The following is a 20,029-nucleotide window of genomic DNA, read 5'->3' as shown; positions in this document are numbered from 1 at the left end:
TTATTGCTTCTTCTGTCTTCCTTGGCCAAGATATACGCTCTGCAAATGTGAGCTTGTTGGTGGGTGGGGTGGGTGTCTGTTCATTGCTTTGAACAGTGCTGTATGTCTGTTTAAATATTTGTTGACTGACTGAATTTGTTGACTGACAGAAATACAACTGTGCATTGTTTTTATTGTTTTGTATTCCCAATTATGTACCATGTCATGGTAATACTAAATTACATTTTCTTTCTCAAACACACCCTGTTCACAACTCCAACTTACATGTGTTGTGCTCTGTACTTAGTCTTTTTTTTTTCCCCTCCCTCTGTTTTTCATCTGGCAAACTAATACAAGTCTTTCATATTAATCATCCTGAATGGCTAGACTTTACCTTCCACTTGACTCCAAATTTGGGTTCATTGTATCTTCAGCTTTCTTTTTACTTTGTGTTCACTTTTATGGTTACACTAACTACTTGTTACAAGTTAGACTTGTAAAATGCTTGCATACCTGTCTGTCTTTTCTGTGTTAATAAACTCCTTGGAGTAAGGGACTCTATCTCATCTATTTACAGCACCTAGCTTAATACCTGATAAATTAAAGATACTCATATGATGAATTTCTGTCTGAAATAGGTTTAAAACTGAGTCTTCATAGAGTTCAGACATCCTATTTTTGTGTTTGTGTTTCTTCTTTCTACACCAGGAGTTTCTGATAGTGCTGAGTGATGAACATTACAGAGAATTTTTTTCTTGAAGGTTCTAGTAATTTGAAAGCTAATTTATTACATTTGATTAATAGTCACTGGCTTAAGCATTTATTTCTTATGTGGTCAGAATTTCCCTTTAGGAATTGTGAGATTTTAATTGCTAAGGAGCATAGGAATTAAATGAGGAATTCGATATGAAAATACTTTGTAAACTGTAACATATTAAATAAATAACTTTTAAGATGTACTTAATTTATTTGAAAGGCAGAAAGAGATAAATACCTTCCATCCTCTGATTCATTCCCCAAGTGGAGTGAATAATTGGGCTTTAATCATGAATATAAATAACTAAGAGGAGTATCCATATATTTGTCAAAAAATTGTATTTTTTTGTACAAAATAGAATTCTTAAAATACAATCAGTATTTGTAGTGTGCTTTTACAGTTTACAAGAGATTTTCCTGTATGCTTTCTCATTTGAGCCATATTCAGAGCTATGAGATAATTTTTTTTAAAGATTTATTTATTCATTTGGAAGGCAGAGTTACAGAGACAGAAGCGGGGGTCTCCCATCTGCTGGTTCACTCCCCAGATGGCCACAATGGCTGGAGTTGCACAGATCTGAAGCCAGGAGCTTCTTCTGGATCTCCCACACTGGTGCTGGGGCCCAAGGATTTGGGCCATCCTCCACTGCTTTCCCAGGCCATAGCAGAGAGCTGGATCAGAAGTGGAGCAGCTGGGACTCGAACTGGCGCCAATATAGGATGCTGGCACTGCAGGCGGCAGCTTTACAGGCTAAGCCCTGATAATGTCACCATTTTATAATCAAATTAACAGTCCCAAAACGTCATTTTTAAAAAGATTTATTTATTTGGGCCAGTGCTATGGAGCCAGTTCTCTTTCTGGCTGCTCTAGTTCCAATCTAGCTCCTTGCTGATGTGCCTGGGAAAGCAGCTGAAAATGGCCCAGGTGCTTGGCCATTTTGGGAGTGAACCAGCAGATGAAAGATCTCTCCCTCTCTTTCTGTAACTTTGCCTTTCAAACAAAAAAATCTTTTTCAAAATTTACTAAAATGATTTATTTACTTATTTATTTGAAAGTCTGTGTTCATAGGTCTGGCTCTGGCTTGCTATGTGCTCACTCATGGACACAGACTGTACACTAAGGTTTATCTGGCTGCTTAGCATGTTCTTTGATTAGGATGATGGGTCACTCCCCAAGTGGCCACAAGGGCAGGGCTTAGCCAGGCCTAAGCCAGGAGCTTCATCCAGGGCTCTCATGTGCGTGCTGGGTGGGCCGTCTGCTGCTGCTCTTCTCAGGCCATCAGCAGAGAGCTGGATCAGAAGTGGGGCATCCAGGACTCAAATCAATGCTAATAAGTGATGCTGACATCATAGAAGGCAGCTTTATCTGCTATACCACAACACTGGCCTCAAAGTGTCATTTTAAAAACAATATTTATTTATTTATTTATTTATTTATTTATTTATTTATTTATCTGAAGGAGACAGATCTTCATCCACTGGTTCATTCCCCAGATGACTACAGTGGCCAGGGCTGGGCCTGGGAAGCCAAGAACCTGAAACTCCATTGGGTCTCCCATGTGAGGGGCATAGGCCCAGAAACTTGGGCCAACTTCTACTGCTTACTTGGGTGCATTAGCAGGGAGCTGGGCTGAATAGGGAGCAGCCAGAAGTGGAATGAGCACTTTTATATGGAATATTAATGGTGACTTGACTTGTTGTGCTATACATTGCCCCTCAGAATTTCATTTTTGCCCAGAGTTGCACAGCATTAAAACTGGGACTCAAACTTAAGTCTAGAAAATGCAATCATTTGTTCATTTAACTTATGATGGCTGAGGCTGAATGTATAAGATATAATGAACATTATATTTTAATACATATGGCAAGACTAAAATAAAATGTTGGTATTTTCTTATTAGCTTTTAAACTAATTCCTCATTGTCTTAAAATTTAATATAATTTCATGCTCAAAACTTTAGTTAAATATTTCTCCTGATTTACTTATTTATGTATTTATTTTTGTGAAATCCTATTCATGGCAAGTCTGGGAATTAACCATTTGTCATTCAAAACCCTTCTAAGTGGGGAGGGGAGGGATGTTTTATTGTAACTGGTGAGTCATCTGTTGACCCAACCTTGGCCACTGGAGGCATTTGAAAGATCTCTCTTTCTCTCTCTCTGCCTTTCAAATTGAAAAAAATAAAAATTTCTGAAAAGGACTCAACTTAAAAAAGAAAAAGTGTATTTATTTGAAAGAATGACAGAGGAAGAAAGAGAAAGATCTTCCATCTTTTGGCTTACTCTCCAAATGGCCACAATGATGGATGCTGGGCCAGGCTGAAAGAAGGAATCTAAAGTCCATCTTGGTCCCTTACATGGGTGTCAAGGGCCCAAGTACTTGGGCCATCTTTTGCTGTTTTCCCAGGCACATTAGCAGGGAGCTGGATTTGAAGAGGAAAAGCCTGAATTCATCTGTGCTCCAATATGGGATGCCAGCATTGCAGGTGGCAGCTTACAGAACCTACTGTGCCACAACACTGACCTGACTCAGATATTTCTAAAAGCTAAAACCCTCCAAAAAATATTTTCCTCAAAAGAGTGGCTTAAATTCATCCTAATCATGGGTAGTTTATTCACAGGGAGCAATTAGAGTCTGTTCTATTTTGGCTTTTCATAACATCTACCAGTATTCTCTGCTGTCTGTTTTTCCTATTTTCTTTTGTACTAAAGATGAATAAAAGGTGAAGTGATGATACAGTACAGTTTGTCTTTATATATAATTCTGTGACAATTGTCAGTACTCTCTTTTATTCTTAAAATTATCCCAATTTAGATGATACATTTGAAGGCTTATTAATTACCAGTTGCTATGTAGGAAATGCCTTGAAACTTGTCTGCTTAAAATATTATCTTAAAGGTCCAGGGTCTCTAATGAGGTTACATTCAACGTGTCAGTAGGAGCCACAGTCTAATCTTAAAAACTTCCTTTGGGGAAAATGTGGTTCCAAGTTCACTCTCGTGTTGGCAGGATTTAGTTCCCTGCCATCTGGCCTCTCTGTAGGGCAGCTCACAGCCTAGCAACTAGCTCCTGCCAGAGAGAAAGGGGAATGTGGGCAGGAGAACTCTGACGTTTCTGAAATGACATCCCATCACCTCTGTTGCATTCTGTTTGTTAAGACTGAGTTAGTAGGTCCAGTCCTCAGGGAGAGGAATTGCATGAGGGCATGAATTCTAGAAGGTAGGGATCATTGTGGAGGCATGTCAGTGGCTGCCCATTACACATGGCCACTTTAATAAAAGAAAAATCCATCTACACTTTCACATAATATAATTTTGGGGGGAGTATTGTTAAGCATAAAATGTAATAGGTTATTAAAATTTTTTATTTTCACTTACTTGAAAGGCACAAAGATCTTCCATTTGCTAGTTCTATATCCAGATGTCTGCAACAGTCAAGACTGGGCCAGGCTGAAACCAGTAGCCTGGAGCTTCAGCCAGGTCTCCCAGGTAGGTGGCAGGGACCCAAGTACTCAAGCTGTCATCTGCTGCTTCCCAGGGTGTGTGTTAGCAGGAAGCTGGAATTGGAAGCTGGGTGTCAAACCCAGGTACTCTGATGTGGGATGAGGGATCCCAAGTCTTAGCTAGTGTGCCAAACAGCTGCATTTGTAATAGTTTTTTTTTTTTTAATGTAAATGTTTGTGTTGGCTTTATTGCAGTTTTGAGTATGTAACATGGGTTCAGAGTCAAATTTTGAGGGATGACAAAAGCTCTTAGTTCAAAGTCCAGTTCCAAAAGGCTGAGTTCATAGGTCTGGCTCTGGCTAGCTATGCACTTGCTCATGGACACAGACTGTACCCTAAGGTTTATCTGGCTGCTTAGCACGTTCTTCCTGTGATTGATGGAAGAATTACCATGTGTGCAAATGTGTTTCAGCTACTGGAGGCTACAGAAAGAGACTGAGAAGAGCATATTTTGAAATGAAAGTGAAGCCATTTTTTGTAAGAGCAGAACATGACAACCCCACCTACCATTCATGCTTCCACATCTAGGGGGAAAGAAGGAACCTCAGTGCTTGTAATATTTCTGGAATAAACAAGAAGTACCCTCATCAAACTATCTGTCCCCAGTCTCCACACTGTTGTTGGCAAGAATGAGGAAAGATCGCCAAATTCTTTCCATTCTTACTCTCTCCCAGTACTCACATCCTTACCTCTGTTCTTTGCCTTGGAGTTGTCAAGATTAAGCTTCTTATCTTTGCTTGCATTAAATACAAGAAGCCCAAGATCTAAGGTCATTTCTTGTGCCCAAATAGCTCTGTCAGCTCTTCTGTCTAGATCCCTTTCTTCTGTTCATTCATAGGGCTTCCTTTATCCTTAGCCTCCTAACACGTCCCTCTTTTTGTTTGAATTGAACTGGCCTTTTCACCTGATGATTTGCTTTTCCAAACTATCTTGAAGTCTTCTCAGCTAGTGGCTCTTTTCCTCCCATATCCTTCCCATTACTTGGCTGAGTAATGGTCCTTCTTGCTCCTCATTGGTGTTTGCAGACCCATCTCTTTCCTGAAATTCATAATTTCAAATCTGAAGAGGATTCTTAGACCTCCCTGGCATCTTGGTACATTTTCCTGGCCCACTCAGTGTCTTACTTGTTCTCTTTCTTCAGACTATCCACTTTTCTTCCCCTACTTTTACTCTAGAAAATAGATGATAGGCCAGCACTGTGGCATAGCGGGTAAAGCCACTGCCTGCAGTGCTGGCATCCCATATAGGCGCTGTTTTGAGACCTGGCTGCTCCTCTTCTGATCCAGCTCTCTGCTGTGGCCTGGGAAAGCAGTGGAAGATGGCCCAAGTCCTGGAACCCCTGTACCACGTGGAAGACCCGTAAGAAGCTCCTGGCTGCTGGCTTCGGATTAGCTCAGCTCCTGCTGTTGTGGCCATCTGGGGAGTGAACCAGTGGATGGAAGACCTCTCTTGCTCTCTCTCTCTCTCTGCCTCTGCTTCTCTGTAACTGCCTTCAAATAAATAAATAAGTCTTAAAAAAAAAAAAAGAAAATAGATGTAATCCAATGAGAACTGCTGCAAGATCTGTATCCCTAATTAATTACTTCTGTGTTTTGTACTTTCTGTGATCTACTTGGTCAGGAAATCCCATTCCTTCTCAGTTACTCATGAACATTGCTTCAGAACAACATCAGTTTTTCTTAATTAAAAGTTCTCCATCAGTGAATAAACATGTTCTTCCACCTTAAAAAATAAAATCTTTTCTTCCACCTTAAAATAATAAAATATTTTCCAACTCTACTTCTCCCTCTTGTTACTACCCTATTCCTTCCTTCCTTCCTCCCTTCCCTCCCTTCCCTCCCTCCCTTCCCTCCCTTCCCTTCTTTCCCTCCCTTCCCTCCCTTCCCTCCCTTCCCTCTCTTCCCTTCCTTCCCTCCCTTCCCTCCCTTCCCTTCCCTTCCCTTCCCTTCCCTTCCCTTCCCTTCCCTTCCCTTCCCTTCCCTTCCCTCCCTTCCTTCCCTTCCCTCCCTCCTTTCCCTTCCCTTCCCTCCCCTCCCCTCCCCTCCCCTCCCCTCCCCTCCCCTCCCTCCCAGGCAGAGTTAGAGAGACAGACAGAAAGGTCTTTCTTCCGTTGGTTCACCCCGCAAATGGCCGCTACAGCCGGCGCGCTGCGTGGATCTCAAGCCAGGATCCAGGTGCCTCTTCCTGGTCTCCCATGCAGGTGCTTTCTCTTGGTCTCCCATGCAGGTGCAGGGCCCAAGCACTTGGGCCATCCTGCACTGCCCTCCCGGGCCACAGCAGAGAGCTGGGCTGGAAGAGGAGCAGCCTGGATAGAATCCGGTGCCCTGACCGGGACTAGAACCCAAGGTGCCAGCGCCACAGGTGGAGGATTAGCCTAGTGAGCCGAGGCGCCGGCCACTACCCTATTTCTTCACTCCCTTTCCAGTGGGGTTCTTTGAAAGAATTGTCTATCCTTACTTTCTCTAGTTTCTCTTTCCCACTGTTTCTTAAACCCTCTCCAAGCAGATTTTGCTGCTGTTGTCAAGATTTCTTGACCTGTAGGTTCCTGAATCTAGTGGTCAGGTCTTCATCATCATCATTTGCTACAGATCACGAGTATTTGCTATTGTTGATTACTCCATCCTCGAAACATTCTGATACAGCTTCCTGGATTTCTTCCCTCCTACGCTGGCTGCAGAGCACCATCTTTAGGTCTTCTCTATCCAGATCACTCCCTTGGTGAACTAATCCCATTTATGTGCTGACAACTTCCGACTTGTATCTCCAGCCCACAGCTTTTTCCTAAACTTTAGAGTTAATAGTCTACTGCTAGCTTGACGTCCTTGCTTGAATGTTTAATAGGATTCTCAATCCTGATGTGTCCAAAGCTAAACTTTTGAACTTCCCACTCAAACCTGAACCTCCCCCAAACTCCTTCTCATGAACTGGCAACTCAGTCTTTCCAGGTGCTCAGGCAGGAACCTTAAGTATTACCCTCTGTTCTCATACCCCACATCTAGACCAACAGCACGTCCAATTTAACAATCATTTCAAACTGCAACAGTGATCTGGAAGCCAAGTGAATTTTACAGTGTCTGCCCTAGTCCAGGCTACCATCATCTCTGAAATACCAACCTTTCTCAGGATTGAAATAGCCTCCTACCTAGTCTCCCTGCTTTTGTCTTGTACCCCTTTCTGCATACATTCGTCTGTTCCTACGGTTGCCACCAGAAGTGATCCTTAAAACCCTAAGTAATGTATCTGTTTTCCCAGAATCTTCTAACGACTTCCTAACTCATGCCTTAAAAATCAAGATCCTTACAGTGACCCATAGGGCTCTTTACCAGTGTTGTCCAGTGGAGGAAATAATGCAAACCATGTATATAATTTAAAATTTTGTAGCAACTGTGCTATCAAAAATAAAAAGCAAACAGGAGCAGGAGTTTAGCACAGCAGTTAAAATGCTGTTTGAGATACCCACATCTCTATCAGAGGTGCCTGGATTCAAGTCCTAACTCTCTTTGGATCCAGCTTCTTGCTGATGCAGAGGTGGCTAAAATGATGACTAACCTTCTCCCTGTCACCTGCCAGGGATCATCTCTGTCTCTGTGCCTTTCAAGTAAATAAAAATAAAAAGAAGACATTGTTAATTTTAATATATATCAATGTGTAATCTGTATAAAAATTATTAGTATAATTCCTTTTTTTGTATCAAATCTTCAAACTTGTGTTTCTTATAAAACATGCTTGTTCAGTTTTTATTGGTAATACTTGATTTGTATTTAGATTTCATAAGTACACTCACATACCCAGGTAGCTCCAGGTATTCTTAAAAGTTTTCTAATAGGCCGGCGCCGCAGCTCACTAGGCTAATCCTCTGCCTAGCGGCGCCGGCACACCGGGTTCTAGTCCCGGTCGGGGCGCCGGATTCTGTCCCGGTTGCCCCTCTTCCAGGCCAGCCCTCTGCTGTGGCCAGGGAGTGCAGTGGAGGATGGCCCAGGTGCTTGGGCCCTGCACCCCATGGGAGACCAGGAAAAGCACCTGGCTCCTGGCCATCGGATCCTGCCATCGGATCAGCGCGGTGCACTGGCCGCAGCGCGCCGGCCGCGGCGGCCATTGGAGGGTGAACCAACAGCAAAGGAAGACCTTTCTCTCTGTCTCTGTCTCTCACTGTCCACTCTGCCTGTCAAAAAAATTAAAAAAAAAAAGTTTTCTGATAATTATATGCACTATTAGTTTTTTAATTTTAATTAAACTTTGAGAGAATAAATAAATTTCTGTCCCCAGCCACATTTCACAGGCTAAAAAGCCATATGAGGGCAATGGCTATCGTAGTGGACAGTGCAGCTTTTTACCATCGGGCCCATCTTCTTTGACCCTGGCTCCCATGGCTCTCTTTGCTCATCCTGCTCTAGCTGTAATGGCCTCCTGTGCTCTGACTGTGGCAGGCACTTCGCATCTCCAAGCTTTTGCGTGTGCTGTTCTCTCTGCTTGACAAGCTCTGCTGCCAGGGATCCACGTGACTTCATCCGCTCCCTTCCTCATGTCCTTGCTCACATGACGCCTTAATATCCATGCCCATTCCTTTCCGTCCCTAGCTTTTACACTTCCAGGTGTCCTTCTGAAAGACAAGAGATCTGAGAGGGAAGAGAGGACCTGATCTACAAAGGGAAGCAGTAGAATACGAGAATGGTCCCATAGAGACACCCGGTTGAGTGAATATGTTAGGCAAGAGCACAGAATAAAATAAGGTTGAATACATGACTATGCCCCTTCAGCTTGCTTTCCATCTGGGCAGCCTAGGGGATTGTATTTTGTGTACATGCCTGACTCCATACATATTGTAAGCTCTTTAAATGCAAGGCTCTGCCTTAGCATCCTCTTGTACCTTCTTGGTAACCTAGCACAGAACTCTGACCCAAAGGCAGTCTGAAATTCCCAGTTATGAGCTGCCTGTTGGCCGGCTTGTTGTGTTGTACATTCTCCTTATCCACCACGTCTTTTCAGTGCCCACAGCTGGTGTACCTGCTGATGGTTTTAATATGTTGACTTTGCATTCTCTATAGCTTTGTGACTCTGACTCATTCTTTTGTTTTGCTTGTCCATCCTAGTGCACTTACTCATTTTCTAAAGCCAATTCTAAGAAGCCTTTCCTGATTCTCCCAGTTTATTAACCCCCTCCTCCATGCTGCTTGTTATGGTGTATGTTTTTGTTTTCTTGTAGGGAACACAAAAACATAAACACAGTTGCAATAGGATATGAATTCTTGAGGGTAGGGACTATGCTTACTAAATTTTTTATTTTTAGTGCTTTTCTCACTGCTTTGCCATAGGTACTCCAATTAGTGTTAGTTGAATGAAATAGACACAGAGCAGCAAAGAGAGTTATTATTAATGGAGGAAGATTATGTTATTTAATATACGTGCCTTAAGCCCCAAAAATAGTTACCTAAGTACCATTTTCCCTCTCTTAAACCATATTCAGAGGATATAGGTCCATGGGAAACAAAGGTGAAAAGGAACAGGGGAGGCTAAGGGTGTGATGTGCACAGAACTTCCTGTAATGTCAGAAAGCTCATGTATTCAGATCAAGTAGCAAAACTTACCTGTTTGTATGACAAAACTGCTTTCTTCAGCTTTACTCTAGCTTTTGCTCTTGGAATATTATTTCATTATATATATATATATATTTTTTTTTTTTTTTTGACAGGCAGAGTTAGTGAGAGAGAGAGAGACAGAGAGAAAGGTCTTCCTTCTGTTGGTTCACCCCCCAAGTGGCCGCTATGGCCGATGCACTGCACTGATCCAAAGCCAGGAGGCAGGTGCTTCTCCTGGTCTCCCATGCAGGTACCTCCACTGCCTTCCCGGGCCACAGCAGAGAGCCACTTCCAGAGAGCTGGACTGGAAGAGGAGCAACTGGGACAGAACCTGGCACCCCAACCGGGACTAGAACCCGGGGTGCCGGCGCCGCAGGTGGAGGATTAGCCAAGTGAGCTGCGGTGCCGGTCTTCATGATATATTTGTATACTGTTTATCTTCTTAACACTTGTTGATGTGATATCTGGGTAAAGATCATATGCCTCCTTTGTAAAGTAGGAGGTTGGGACACGTAAATATGTTATGTTGTGGGAAACAGACCTGTTGGCAAGTGCTATAATGGCACTGTGATGGGCAGAAGAATTTCCATCACTTTCACTTATTTGCTTCCATTGTTTGGTCTTTATAAATTGAGTTCATAGTAAAAGCAGATATTTGAGATGCCTGTGACTATGTGTAGCAAGTTCAGAATATGAAACTCTGCATAGGTTTTGATTAGCTAAGTTGTGAGAAAACTAGAGTTGGTGCAGTTTTCAAGAGTATTTTTAGTAACTCAGAGGTTTAAACTGGCATTTTGGTCTCGGCAATTCTTTAACTGATTTCTGGTTATGAGTAAACTAGAAAAATAATTTCTTCTTTCCTGTAATGATTTATTGCTAATAGATAGCAGTGTATAATCATATTCCAGTAGGCATCAGAAAGAAAAAGCAGAGGACAAAAATCCTTTTTCTCTGATTCTTAAAAATGTTATTCTAGAGAATGTTGAAAATTAAGTGTGAAAAACTGTTACCCTCCCAATAAATATTACAAGAAACAGTGTAATAGAGCCAATTCCACATTGGAGCTAAGAGGAGGTTTCTCCCACTTGCTGTTTGTACTCTTTCTGCTTCCACCCAGCCTTATGTAGTTCAGACGAGATAGCTCTGTTAGACCTGTAAGTCACCCTAATTGTTCATTATTTCCTTTAGAGAAATTGGGACAATTTAATTCTTTTCATTTTTGTTTTTCACTTACATCCGTCCACTGGTGGTCAGGTCCCTCTGCATCAGTCCTCTTGTACCTACACTACCCGCTGTGTAGTGTCCATGGAGTCCTCACCTTTTTCTTTGAGAGCCCGATTTTCTCCTTTAATATATACCAAACAGAACAATGGTCCTATGTTTTATTCCTACATATGTGACGTCCAACAGTTACTGAGGAAACACACATATACTCAGTTCTTCTGTTGACAAAACTTGTACAGCTCACCACAGAGCTCTACTGTGTGGTTACTGGTTTAGTGAGAACTGAGTGTCTTCTTTCTTCCCTTACTGTTTATCACAAGCCTTCTTCAGAATTATTTCACAGTTATAAAAAATACTTAATAATTTCCCAATTCTAACTTTTAAATACACAGAATTATCATAAGCTGTGTAAATCCTCTGTCAGTTTCTAGGCATTGCAATTTGAATAGTATTCCATGGACTTTCTTACTTTTGAAATCAAGTATTCTTAGGAAAATACTGATTTTGGGCATCTTAAACTGAACATTGAAGTTTGTAGTTACTTTGATATCTGAATGAAAAATTATCTGCTTAGGTATTCTATGTCATAAGGAGATAAATAATAAGTATTTCATAGAAATTTTAGTACATCTACCTTAAGTTAGATTATATAGCTGTTTGGTATTGTGGGTAATGCTGTGACTTTGTGATTTGCATGGCTTCAGATGTCATAATTTTTCCCCCACTTTCTAGGAAGTAACAGCTAGCAGTCGCCACTATGTTGACAGGCTATTTGATCCTGATCCCCAGAAAGTGCTACAAGGTGTCATGTAAGTAGCATGTGTTTAAGAGTCTATCAAAAGTCTTGTTTGTTTTTATGTTTTAACCTGCCAAATACTATAATTCTGAATATGCAAGCTTATAACTTTTTTCATCCATTTGGCTTCTTTTTGGAAAGACTACTTGACTTTCGTGACTTAATATTTTACTATAAAGAATTGTCTATTAGTTACTAACTGGTATGGTTGGTTTTATTTTTTTGTAGAATACTTATTTTATATATTTTTAAAAATGTTTACTCTGGATAACAATGTTTTTGCTACCTTAATATCCACAAAGGCAAGAAAATAAAATTGATGATCTTTTGCAGTTGGAAAGCAGTAGAAGAATAGGTTGGTAAAGTTTTATTTACTTTGTTTTTGGTTAAAATACCACCTGCTACTGAGTCTCTTACTGATGAAAAGAATATAAAAATTTAGAAAGCAGTTATTAGAAATTCAAATAAACTATTGATAACCTAAATGCCCTTCTTTTCTCCAAAATTCCCTGTTTAATGAGAGGAAACATTCTCAATCCACATACTAGATAGAGATAATTATACTTTTTTTTTTAAAAGATTTATTTATTTGAAAGGCAGAGTTACAGAGAGGCAGAGGCAGAGAGAGGAAGAGAGATCTTCCATCCGCTGATTCATTCCCCAGAAGGCCACAGTGGCCAGAGCTGCGCCGATTCAAAGCCAGGAGCCAGGAGCTTCTTCCAGGTCTTCCACATGGATGCAGGGGACTTGGACCATCTTCTACTGCTTTCTCAGGCCTTAGTGGAGAGCTGGATCGGAAGTGGAGCAACCAGGACTGGAACTGGCACCCATATGGGATCCTGGCACTGCAGGTGGCAGCTTTATCTGATACCACAGCACTGGCCTTGAAAGTTATGTTTTTAAAAAATTAAATATGGCAGCTGGTGCCATGGCTCACTTGGCTAATCCTCTGCCTGCTACTCACGTGGGAGACCTGCAGGAAGCTAGCTGCTGGCTTCAGCCTGGCTCAGCCCTGGCCATCATGGCCATCTGGGAAATGAACCAATGGATGGAAGATCAGTTTCTCTCTCTCTCTCTCTCATCTCTCATTTCTCATCTCTCATCTCTCATCTCTCATCTCTCATCTCTCTCTTCCCCTCCCCCCCCCATAATTCTGACTTTCAAATAAATAAATCTTTTAAAAATTTTTTAAAAAGTAAAAATGATGTAAACATCAGAACTATTTGATTTTCAGTTGTTAAAAATGAATTATTTAGAGATAACTTGTTAGTAGTACAATATTTAGTAGAAACTTGAATTGTTCTGTATCAAACATCCCATTCTAAAATCAGATCCTTTTTCTTTCAAAGAGGAAAATTTCATGTATATAACTGAGTAGAAGATCCTTAATTATGGAATAGCATAGAACAGACAGAAAAGGGAGATCACTTGCATAGGCGGATGAGATAAACTGCCCCTTATTGCAGTCTGAGCTTCCACCAGCAGGGGAGGTGAATTAGGAGTACCTGGGTTTGATACCTGGCTCACAATCTGACTCCAGCTTCCTGCTTAGTGCTGACCCTGGAAGACAGCAAGTGATGGTTCTAGTAATTGGATTCCTGCAACCCAAGTGGGAGACCTGGATTGAATTCCTAACTCTGGACTTTGGCCCCCTGATTGTGTGTGCATTTGGGGAAGTGAATCAGTGTTTAGGAATACTAGCTTGCTCTCCTTCTAATAAATAAATGTAAAAAAATTCTTAAATGATAAAGCATGCAGGACACTTTTTGGAAGTTACTGTGGTTTTAGTTTAACTGTGTTAAATCTCATCATTAAAGAAAAATAACTTCTGGGGCCAGTGCTGTGGCACAGTGGGTTAACGCCCTGGTCTGAAGTGCCGGCATCCCATATGGGTGCCAGTTCGAGTCCCAGCTGTTCCTCTTCCAATCCAGCTCTCTGCTATGGCCTGGGAAAGCGGTAGAAGATGGCCCAAGTTCTTGGACCCCTGCACCCATGTGGGAGACCTGGAGGAAGCTCCTGGCTCCTGGCTTAGGATGGCACAGCTCCGGCCATTGTGGCCAATTAGGAAGTGAATCAGTGGATGGAAAACCTCTCTCTCTCTCTCTCTCTCTCTCTCTCTCTCTCTCTCTCTCTGCCTTTCCTTTCTCTGTGTAACTCTTTCAAATAAATAAATAAATTTTTAAAGAAAATTCCTTTTTTTAAAGAAAAATAACTTCAAATTTTTTAAGTGATTTATTTATTTATTTGAAAGGCAGAGTTACAGAGAGGCAGAGGCGGAGAGAGAGAGAGAGAGAGAGAGAGAGAGAAAGGGAGGGAGGGAGGGAGGGAGAGGGGTCTTCCATCTGCTGGTTCATTCTCCAGATGGCCACAGTGGCTAGAGCTATGCCGATCCGAAGCCAGGAGCTTCTTCCAGGTCTCCCACGTGGGTGCAGGGGCCCAAGGACTTGGGCCATCTTCTACTGCTTTCCCAGGCCGTAGCAGAGAGCTGGATTGGAAGTGGAGCAGCCGGGACTTGAACCGACACCCATAAGGGATGCCAGCACTGTAGATAGTGGCTTTACTCACTGCACCACAGTGCTGGCCCCCAAATATTTTTGTAGATCTTGAGTCAAGGCTGCTTAAACTCTGTGAGTATGTGTGTGATTAGAGTACCTGCTCTGACTTTTGCCTTAGTGATTTTCAGTGAAAATATCAGTGAGTATCCCTGTGTGACCCTATGTTGGTAATCTGATGTTAAAAAACAAAGTTAAAGGGTCGGCGCTGTGATATAGCAGATTAAGTTGCTACCTGCAGAGCCAGCATCCCATGTGGGTGCTGGTTTGAGTCCAGGCTGTTCTACTTCCAATCCAGTTCTCTGCTGTGGCCTGGGAAAGCAGCAGAAGATGGCCCAAGTCCTTGGGTCTCTGCACCCACATGGGAAACCCAGAAAAAGCTCCTAGCTCAGGCCCAGCCCTGGCCATTGCAGCCATTTGAAGAGTGAACCAGCAGTTGGTATATCTCTGTCTCTGATTATGCTTCTTCCTCTCTCTAACACTGTTTTTCAAATAAATAAATTAATTAATTTTAAAAAAAGCCAAATGATATTCCATGAAACATATCCATTGCATGTTTAAAAAAACAAAAGCTAATATGAGCAGATATGACTGTAGTTTCAAATTTGAGTAGAATCAGAAAACTAGCCTAGACCTCTCTGGTGAATTTAGTTAGGCAGTTGTGGGTGCTGTAGAAGATGTCTTTTGAGGTATTTTATTATACTGATGAAATAAATTTATTTTGATAGTGATTATTAAATCTTCTAGGTGTAGGAAATAATGTTCCTGTGGTGTCAGTAGGATGCAGACAGGTTCCATTTTCTTGCATGAACAATAAGGTGTAAGTTCCCATAAAATGAAGTCTTAAAGGTTAACTATAGGATAATTCAAAAATAATGAAGTTAGTTATTTTTTAAAGTATTACAGGTAAACCTGTACAAAGATTATCTTAATACCAGATGTAGTTGAGTGATCCTGAGTTTAATTTAAAACTATATATTTGTTCTAAAGATTTTATTCATTCCTTTGAGAGAGAGTTACAGACAGAGAGAGGGAGGTCTTCCATCCGCTGGTTCACTCCCCAGATGGCCACAATGGCCAGAGCTGGGCCAATCTGAAGCCAAGAGCAGAAGCTCCTTCTGGGTCTCCCATGTGGGTGTAGGTGCCCAGCCTAAGCAGTTGGCCATCTTCCACTGCTTTCCGAGGCCATTAGCAGAGAGGTAGATTGGAAGAGGAACAGCTGGAACACAAACCAGCACCCACATGGGATGCCTGTGCTGCAGGCAGAGGCTTAGCCTGTTATGCCATAGTGCTGGCCCCAATTTAAAAGTATATATTATGAGACAGAATTCAGAGAATTTGGATGAAAGGGTGGCAGGATTACCCAAAAATTTCCAGATAAAATTCAATCAAATAAGCTGTTTTTATATATGTGCATAGGATATATACTTATTTGGAGCATAAGGAAAGCTGTATTTCTGCATTCATATAAATCTTTTCAGAACTGTATAATTAATACATTTTTATGTTCTATGACATAATACATTTTTTATGTTCTTTGACATAATTAGATAACTTATGAATATACTCCAAAAATATTTGGGCATTTGTTATTAATGCATTTTTAAAAAAGATTTACTAATTTATTTTGAAGGCAGTGTAAGAGAGGGAGAGACAGAGAAAAAAAAATGGATCATCCATCCATCTGCTGGCTTATTTCCCAAATGGTTTCAATGGGCCAGGGCTGGACCAGGTCAGAATTGGGAGCCCAGAACCCCATCCAGTCTCCTGCATGGATGGCAGGGTCTAAGTACCTGGGCCATCTGCTGCTGACTTCCCAGGCATATTAGCAGGGAACTGGATTAGAGCAGTTGGGACACGAACTGGTACTCCAGTATGAGATGGCAATATAACAAGTAGCAGTTTAGTTAGCTCTACCCCAGTGCTGGCAGTTATTAAATTCATTATTTTTGAATGTAAGGTATTTTGTAATTATATATTGACAAAACAGTTAAATACTCTAATCTCTGAGCCATTCTTTAATTTTTAAAGTTACGTATTCACTTGTCATTTAAGAGCCATAAAATGCTATGGAAAGATTAAATATTTACTGTAGATTTATCATGATTTCTATTTTTTATTTGTTTTTAAAATATTTTTGTTAATTTGACAGGGAGAGTTATAGACAGTGAGCGAGAGACAGAGAGAAAGGTCTTCCTTCCATTGGTTCACTCTCCAAATGGCCGCCACGGCTGGCGCTGTGCTGATCTGAAGCCAGGAGCCAGGTGCCTCTTCCTGGTCTCCCATGAGGGTGCAGAAGCCCAAGCACTTGGGCCATCCTCCACTGCCCTCCCGGGCCACAGCAGAGAGCTGGACTGGAAGAGGAGCAACCAGGACCAGAACTCGGCGCCCATATGGGATGCCAGCGCCGCAGGCAGAGAATTAACCAAGTGAGACATGGCGCTGGCCCCAGATTTAGCATGATTTTTATGCATATCAGGACTGTATCTTAAACTATATGTATTCTAGAAATTAAATCATTATTTATAAGAATGAACTAAATTGCTCTCAATTCTCAGTTCTTTTCAATTTACGCATTAATAGAAATTCTTGACTTGAGCTGAAGTTCACTGTGAGTTTCTCAAGTGCCTCCTTAGTCAAAAGTTTATACAAAAAATAACTTCAGTTGGAATAATCGATCATCATTATCTAATTCTTTTAAAATTGGCAGATCACATATGGTAGTGGTAACTTTAGTTAGAATATGAACTTACTTCATTCCCTAACCATGCTTGGTAACTGAAAGCTTATTATTGTACTTGAATGTTTGGATGTTACATTCTCCAAAAAGAGCATCATCATAATTAAAGGAGCAGAACACTGAGTGTGTTTAATTTCCAAAGTCTAAATAATTTTATGAGTCGTTTACAATGTTGCCTTATTCTGGACATCCACAAATACATATTTTTTCCCTCTTGTGTCAAGACTGTTATATGAGGGACCGGCACTGTGATGTAGCAGGTTAACGCCCTGGCCTGAAGTGCCGGCATCCCATATGGGCGCCGGTTCGAGACCTGGCTGCTCCACTTCCAATCCAGCTCTCTTCTATGGCCTGGGAAAGCAGTAGAAGATGGCCCAAGTCCTTGGGCCCCTGCCCCCACGTGGGAGACCCGGAAGAGGCTCCTGGCTCCAGGCTTCAGATTGGCGCAGCTCCAGCCGTTGCGGCCATCTGGGGAGTGAACCATTGGATGGAAGACTTCTCTCTCTCTGCCTCCTTCTCTCTCTGTGTAACTCTTTCAAGCAAAATAAATAAAAAATCTTAAATGACTGTCATATGAGCAGTTGAGTTTTCATAAGTAAGTCACACTTCATTCTCAGATTGTAGTTTTCAGTATCAGGTATATTTTTTCCACTACTTTATACCAATTAGACCAAAAATGATTGTAGAGTGCTCCAAACAAGGGCTCTTTTGGGTAAATGAAAACTGATACTGGTTCAGAATGAAGATGATAAAATTAATCTTTAGCTTAGGACCCAAGCCTTTGATAATGGAAAGGTAATTTTGTTGTTAGATGATGCTAGGTTTTTGGTTAAATTGTATATTATTTTTGATTATTAGTTGACTGAAACTTCTGTTTCTTTAATAGGTATAGGTCCTTTGTTTTTCTTTTGTTATTTTAACAGCAAAGCTTAATGTTTACTTTGTCTCTTGGTTTTAATGACCCTTAGAATACTGTAGTCTATACTTAGGTTGTGGTGGTAGATACTTTACATGTTGTTTAAATATTCAGTCTTTTTTTCTCAAAGGAAAGGTTAACATAAAGGTTACATAAAGGTCATGTAAAAGTGGGTACGTTTAAGTCTGTTTATCAGTGTTAGAATTTAAGATTCTAGCAAGATGTTAGCTGAAAATGTTCCTTGACAAATGTGTGTTTGAGACATTCCAGTAATGACACCTTTTCTTCCATCCTCCCAAATTGGGGTATCTCCAAGGCTCCTTCTTTAAAAGCCTTTCTACTTGGATACTCTTATCTTACTTAAGGATGATTCAGTGTCTGTGGTCAAGATGAGTCCTTGCTAAGGTAGTTCTTCTCTAAGTTTCCTAGTGTCCTGACAGGAAGTAGTCACTCCAGACATGTCACATACTGATTTCCTGTACATATTAAGTCACCTTGTTAACTGCTTCCCGAAATGTTCCTTTGTTTTAGTGATTCCAGTGGCTACTACCCTAATCAGTGTCACAGAACCAGATGCCTAGATGGATATCTTTGACAGATATTTATCAAGTGCCTGTCATTGTACTCATGTGGGGTTATATAAGGATGAATAATAATAATGCAGTCACGATTCTGGATGATCCAGAAGTCTCTTGTAGATATCAGAGAACTAAAGCAATAGTTCACTGTAGCTTGATTGATGAATGCTATGATAATATTAGGCACAGGTGTCTTGGGACCTTAAAGTGGGTATCAGCCACTTAATTGGCCCACTTGACTGTGGAATTGTTAGTGCTCGAGTCCATTCCACATTCAGCTTATCTTCCTTGATCATTGTTTCCATCATGTCCCTTCTCTGCTCGGAAGCAAGATTGTTTGTTAATCCATCCCCCCTTAAGTTTGTCTCTTCTCCCTGTCACTGTCCTAACTTTGTTTCATGCCTCACACTGGCCCAGAAACATGCCATACTTATTCCCAGTGTGGGGTGCTAGGAATGACTTTTCCTTTTGTCTTCCCCTTCCAGTTTTCCAAGTCCTGACCACTTTCTAAGGTTCATCTTAGTTCCTACCATTGCCTCAAAACCTGTTAGACTTATTTATCTACTTTCCTTGGCTTTATAAACATTCTAGTTATAATATAACACTGTTATATATAATAACATAATATATATGTTATATATTATATATAATATATATTATAATATATATATATGTTAGTGTGGTTTTGTCTTTTGGAGATTGTGAACTCTTCAGATCAGGCACCCCATTGTGTGATATTTTTGTATCCTTCATAGCACCTAGCGCAGTGCTTAGCTCAAAACTCAATGTTGAATGTAACTAGATCATTGCCTAGCCTCTCCTCCCCCACCACCCAAACATTAAACGTTGGTAGGAATGAGATTACACTTCTTCGGTCTTTTCCATAAAAATGTAAAATTGAAACACAGGAGAAAACAAGAAATGGATTCACCAAATTTGTCTTTTTCCTCAGCTTGTTGTAAATAAATGCCTGTTGTGCTGGGGGCAGTGGAGAAAACACTTGGGATAAAGACATGGGTTAAGGTTGGCTCTGTCATTTAACATGGGGTTCTGAAAAAAATCCCCAAACCTGAGTTGTAGTTTCCTTCTCTATAAGGTAGGATTAATAGCACTCAAAGTTTTGATGAAAATGAAATAAAGTAATGAGTATGAAATGCTGTGTAAACTTTAAGATAATATAGAATTCTTACATAATTTTTTAAAAAATTAGATTTATTTATTTATTTGAAAGGCAGAGGGAGAAAGAGATGGAGAGAAAGAGAACTCATATCCACTCCTCAGATGCCCACAACAACTAAAACCAGGAGCCAGGAACTTAATCCTGGTGTCTCGTGTAAGTGGCAGGATTCCAGTTGCTTGAGCCTCATCTCGGCCTTTCAGGGTGAGCATTAGCAGGAAGCTGGAGACAG

General features: G+C 41.0%; 1 protein-coding gene across 15 annotated transcripts in view; it reads left to right on the top strand.

The window, feature by feature from the left end:
* Positions 1-20,029, top strand: part of ARMC8 (armadillo repeat containing 8) — an 862,269-nt gene that overhangs the window by 764,072 nt on the left and 78,168 nt on the right. For 11 of the 15 annotated variants that reach the window (XM_089332200.1, XM_070072756.2, XM_017346800.4 and 8 more), the window contains one exon: positions 11,771-11,847. The exons of the other annotated variants lie outside the window; for them this stretch is intronic. In XM_089332200.1, coding sequence (XP_089188326.1) covers positions 11,771-11,847 — 77 coding nt within the window. The remainder of the gene's footprint in view (positions 1-11,770; positions 11,848-20,029) is intronic. 15 annotated transcript variants of the gene reach the window in all.

The sequence above is a fragment of the Oryctolagus cuniculus genome, chromosome 4 (genome assembly GCF_051225735.1).
Source record: "Oryctolagus cuniculus isolate XC-2025 breed Fujian yellow rabbit chromosome 4, ASM5122573v1, whole genome shotgun sequence".
NCBI lineage: Eukaryota > Metazoa > Chordata > Mammalia > Lagomorpha > Leporidae > Oryctolagus > Oryctolagus cuniculus.
Note: the sequence above shows the minus strand (reverse complement) of the source record. Positions and strands in the feature narration are given on the sequence as shown.